Below are 5,938 nucleotides of genomic sequence, written 5' to 3'. Positions count from 1 at the left end.
TCTTTGTCTCTAGAATTGGACTTTATAGCCAATCCAGGCGCTGCTTTACAAACCACTGACCACCACTAGGCGCTTACCCATTGTGTATCGAGACAAGGAGGCCAAAGAAGGATATTATTGTTGCAACAGAAGCTATAACCTTGTTTGATGATCGAGACAAACGCTCTCTAGCTACAGTTTTAATTTCCTAGCCCATTGGCTCGTTGAGATGTCTTAACTCAAGGCAGAATGCCCAGTCACAATGGTATGTACACAGGATTGCAGCCGTGCAGTGCTGACTCTTGGTGAGAGAAGAAAGGAACATTTTCAATATGAGAACAAAGAAGAACTTGTCTTTCATGCCCTTAGCAAGGCTCCAAAGTGCTTTACAGTAAATGCAATATTTTGGAAATGTCGTCTCTCCTGTCATGTGGACAAATGTGGCAGTGGATTTGCACACAGTAAATTACCATAAAATATCAAATGAATAAACCACAAGATAATTAGTTCTATGGATATATTTTGATGGCTAATCATTGGCCAGGTCACGGCAGAACTCATCTACTTTTCTTTGAATTACACCATAGGATTGCTGGCATTCAACTGAACAGGAAGAGCGAACCTCATCTCATCTCCAAGGCGGTACGTCTGATGATACAGGATTCCCTCAGTACTGAAATGAATTCCAGCCAGGAGTGAGACTTGAGTCCATAACTTCTTTATCTGAGAGATGCGAGGGCTACAATGACTGACACACGAGGGCTTCTATCTCAAGAATCAAGCTGTGGCGAAAATGCAACCTAGTTACCTCTGCCTACTGTTCAAAGCAGTCAGCACCTACATGAAATGGTTGGTCACTGGAAAATACAATAGACCGGCGTTGTAGATCAGGGAGGCTGGACTGCATGCCAGAGTTTGTTGGAAGTTGTCTTGTTCATTTGGTTGTTTCATTGATGAAGTACTTTCGTAACTAGGTTCAATGAATACTTCACCGTGTTCTTTAACTCCTGTCTGAATTTACTCTGAGTCACTGTATAAATGCACGCATTCGTGCAGCAGCTCAGTAGTTGAAGCATGTTTCCACATTCTTGTAGAACAAATTTTATGTTATTGAAGTTAAAACCATTGAAATAATTAGTGCTTGTAATTCGGCCATATAAAAAATTGATAACATATATCAACCACAGGAGGATGAAAGTGCCAGAGATGGTGAAGAGTAAAACGATGGATTTTCTCCTCTTCTCCATCTCTGGGTCACTCTGATTTCCTCCACTGCTGTGGGCCCGAAGTCTTTTGCGGGCTCTATTGGCCCCAAGAATGTGTGCGACTGTCAGAGCATTGAGCAGTAACATCATGAGAAATGGGAGGCAGGGAGTTAAAAGACGATCAAACCAGACAAAGGCTGTCCATATGGATGACAAATAAAAGCTAAGTTTTCGGCTGCAGTACCAGGCCACGTTATTAATTGTATACAAAGGTTCATATGCAAAGTAAAACGGGATGTTTTTCAAACAGCTCAAGATACAGATTGTCCCGATAACCACAGCAGCTGTTTTCTCAGTGCAGTACATTTTTTTTACCTTCTGGGAGCAAATAGCCACAAATCTATCAAAGGTGAAAGCGACTGTCAACCAGACAGAACTGTCTCGGGATGAATAAATAAGTACAGTACTGACACGACACGCTGAGGTTGTGGACAGGAAGCTCTTCTGCAAATAGATGCCGCCAATTCTATTCAATATCACGGCAGTGATAATGACCAGGAGATCCGTCACTGCCATGAACACAAGGTACCAAGTGATACATTTGGAGAGACCACATCTTCCTCGGGACAGGATCGCAATTGCTGCGATGTTTGCTGAAAAAGAGAGCAAAAATGGAAATGGCAGATTAGACCCCAATCAAAATATTACTTAGACCCGACTTGGTATAGTCTGTGCAAGATACGACTTGATCAATCGATCTGCACCCAATCAACACCGATTTACTCAGTAAAGAATGCTTGTAACCAAATTAGAAAGCTTTGTGCTTGTTTGGTTAGAAGTTACAAACCCCTGAACTAGGGGCATAAAAGGAAACAGAGCGATACTAAACACAGCACAGAGGAGATACTATTAACAGTTTATCAATACATAGTTAACCTTAACATTAAATTGTTTAAGATATTTGAAATCAATATGAAAACGAATTAGACTGGCTGCCATTTACACATTGGAAGAATGACTGTCAATTACAATTATTGAGAACTAGGTAAATGGGACAGCATTTCTTCCACCGCCCATTGTAAAAAAGAAGACAATGAGGTTTTTGACAAGTAATGAGACTTCCTGTGGTACAGTTTGAGTGTGCAATGTTGGCAAAGAGAGAGATTCTGGTGGTTCTTCCACAAGGGACTGGGATACTGCATAAGGTACACAGTGCAGCCAGCAGTTCCCACAAGGGAACCATCAGTGAAAGCCGCTGGTGGTCTAATAACATGCAGCATAGATGGTCAGGAACGATTAGTGTAACTCATGTAGCTGGAACCATAAATGCAGCAAGTGGAAGACTTTAAAAGGCATGCTAAATATCATAAATTATTTTAGAGGTGGCAAATGCATTTATTTTCTTAAATTTTTCATTTTATTTAGAGGTACAGCACTGAAACAGGCCCTTCGGCCCACCGAGTCTGTGCCGACCAACAACCACCCATTTATACTAACCCTACAATATTCCCATATTCCCTCTCACCTACCTACACGAGGGGCAATTTACAACGGCCAATTTACCTATCACCTGCAAGTCTTCTGGATGTGGGAGGAAACCGGAGCACCCAGCGAAAGCCCACGCAGACACAGGGAGAACTTGCAAACTCCGCACAGACAGTAATCAGACTCGATGCCGGGTCTCTGGAGCTGTGAGGTTGCGGTGCTCACCACTGTGCCACTGTGCCGCCCATTTGGAGAGACCACATCTCCATTGCCATAAGGGACGATGAACTGGCGGTTCAGATTTGGATTTTGGCACCCACCAGATGACTGAGTTAGGAGTTAGATGGAAAGATAGGGCAGGGGAGGATGGAAGGAGGCACTGATTGACCAGTTCCAATAAACTGAATCAGGGGACGGTCTTATCTGCACTAGGAGCCCAAGACTCAAGCAGAATAGAATCATTAAATTATACAGCACAGAAGGCGGTCATCCATGGTGCCCCTGCTGGCTCTTTGGTAGAGCTATCCAATAGGTACCACTCCGTTCACCTTGTCTCATAGCCCTGCATCTTTCCCCATTCAAATACTTAACCAACCTCCCTTTGGGAGTTACTATTGAATCTGCTTCCACCGCCCTTTCAATCAATGCATTCCAGGTCATAATCATGGGCTACATTTAAAAAGTCTCTTAATGTCGACTATGGTCTTTTTTTCCCCATATACTTAAATATTTTCCCTTGGCTCTATTTTTAGTGGTCTATTAACTCTCCCCTCAACCTTTGCTGCTGAAAGCAGAACCACCCCGACTTGTCTAGTTTCTTAAGATAATTGAAGCACCACATCCCGCTCCTTGAACTGGTGTCATGTGCAGGAACGGCGTTGCGATGGCGTCCAGAGGTAGCAGCTGTCGGGAACATGAACCTTAGAAAAAAAAAATAAGCGTTGAATTGTATTTGCCCGAAAGAACCGAAGAGGATTACCCTTGGAAGAGCAAAAGCAGACGAGCAGATTCAGCTAATGGCTTCTGGCTGGAAGAAGGAAACTAACGTTCTTGATATTTCTGCAGTGTAATTAATAGAAACTGAAAGCTCTTCATGGTTAATGAACTGCTGCAAATAACTCCAACATAGCATATTATCTGTTAATGCACTGGTTCCAGGCGGTTACATTTTTTTAATCAAATGAATCCACTAAGAAATCGGTTATTCAAAATAGTAATCAAAATGAAGTTATCACATTAATCATTTAATCAGCCTTGTCAGTAATTCGTTGATTTATTTATTCTATAGATATTTTTATTACTTCCATTGACTGTTGTAAATATATAATAAAAGTTAAAATGGGAATTAAATTTAATGAGAACCGTTACATCAAACAAACATACTTTTTTCAAGTGATAATAAAAGCAAGAAATTCTGGAAATACTCAGCAGGTCTGGCAGCATCTGTGGAGAGGGAAGCAGAGTTAAAGTTTCAGGTCTGTGACCTTTCATCAGAACTGGCAAATGTTAGAAATGTAATAGGCTTAGGCCAATAAAGGTGGTGGGGGGGGGGGGGAAAGAGATAACAAAAGGGAAGCTGTTGATAGGACAGGAAAGGTGTTTATAGGCTGCCAGACCAGGTTACTGCTTAAAACCCATTACATTTCTAACCTTTTCCAGTTCTGATGAAAGGTCACTGACCTGAAACGTTAGCTCTGCTTTTCTCTCCACAGATGCTGCCAGACCTGCTGAGCATTTCCAGCATTTCTTGAATTTATTTCAGATTTCCAGCATCTGCAGTATTTGGCTTTTATTTTTTCAAGTGATGTTGTCTAAGATCCCTAACAGTCAATGATCATCATTCACGAAAGGTGCCAGTCTTGTGCGCCAGAAAAACCAAACAATTACACCAAGAAATATATCAGAAATCATCTTTTGAGTTGCCTCAATACTTGAATTGAAAACAGCTTTAAAGTACAAGATGATCAAATGATCCACCCACTCAAACCCTATAAACTCCACTCCAGCATGACTTGTTCTGCTACAGATTAAGTAACTGGAAATAAGGTCGAGCATCATTAATAATTTCCAACAATGGGACAATTAATCTCAAAACGTTTTTAAAATAAACCCCTTTTGTCACTAGCTGGAGCTCTTTACTTGAAACACTGACAGCAGATGGAACAACTTCAGCCCAATTCTGAAGGAGATTCTGGAGCTGTGAGAGATGACTATGTAACTGAAACCGAAGTCAAATCAATTGATAGAAATAGATGTATTTAATTACAGCTGTAAACCACAGTAACCTTTTAAGGTGAAACCGTTGGAAGTTTTCAAAACTCCTTCAGTGAGATAGGAGGTGGTTGACCTTGTCCTATTCTACACTGGGGAGACAAGTGATTACAGTAAATTCAGATATAGTTAAACTGTTGGAGCCTATATGTTTCACTCTGTGTCAGTATTCAGATAGGGCTAAAGTATTATTGTCAGATCTCAGTTAGGGCTTGGCTGTTTCATTCTATGTCAGTATTTGGAATGGAATAAAGTATTATTATCTGATCGGAATTAGAGCCAATCTGAGTCACCATGTGCCAGTATTCAGGCAGGGTTGAAGTACTATTGTAAGTTCAGCCTTCTGGCCGAGTTATTACACTCTGATCACACCGAGTCTCATTTTAGAAACTCCACCTCAGTGCATAAACATCAACAAATAAGCTGCAGTTAGAGCTGGTCTGGCTATAAAGTTGAAATATTTTTTGAGTCAATTTAATTAAGAATTTGAATTCAACCATATCCTAAAGCAACAATAGAAAATTGGGTCAGAGGGAAGCACTGAAAAAGCAATTATTTAGGGAACACATTCTGAAAAATCCTGGGCAGACATTTAAATCGTGAAATGTATGATTATCTCCATATCTCACCTGGAACACCAAAAGTTGCAAGGACAGGATAGTAAATGGCAAATAACTGACCTTTTGCTGGTGAGTGCATTTTCTGTGAGTCTACTTGCCTGAGATGTTTCCAGCATGCGCTCTGTGACAGAAAGGATCCCTTATTTATTACTGGTGTTAACCTTCAGAGATACAATTAGATTGCATCATTTTGAAATGTGTTTACAGAAACCTGAAGAAACAAATTACTCATGGTCACGTGTCCTCAAATAGAACAGGCCTAAGAGTAAAGTGCCAACATCCATAGGAAAACATCATCTGAATAACAGTTCTTCAGAAAAATAAATGTACTGCAGTTGCCATGCTGCAACAGAACCGTGAAAAGTACATACGTAGTTG

At 40.8% G+C, this 5,938-nt stretch overlaps 1 protein-coding gene across 1 annotated transcript; it reads right to left on the bottom strand.

The window, feature by feature from the left end:
• Window positions 1-926: 926 nt before the first annotated feature.
• On the bottom strand, window positions 927-5,639 carry LOC137348882 (probable G-protein coupled receptor 139). The gene is made up of 2 exons (XM_068014115.1): window positions 5,570-5,639; window positions 927-1,837 (listed from the first exon to the last, which is right to left on the bottom strand). Exons 1-2 carry the CDS (start codon window positions 5,637-5,639, stop codon window positions 927-929), a joined length of 981 nt encoding a protein of 326 aa, XP_067870216.1.
• Window positions 5,640-5,938: the final 299 nt, after the last annotated feature.

This window comes from Heterodontus francisci, chromosome 34 (genome assembly GCF_036365525.1).
Source record: "Heterodontus francisci isolate sHetFra1 chromosome 34, sHetFra1.hap1, whole genome shotgun sequence".
In the NCBI taxonomy this organism is placed as follows: domain Eukaryota; kingdom Metazoa; phylum Chordata; class Chondrichthyes; order Heterodontiformes; family Heterodontidae; genus Heterodontus; species Heterodontus francisci.
This window is presented reverse-complemented; position numbering and strand designations above follow the sequence as displayed.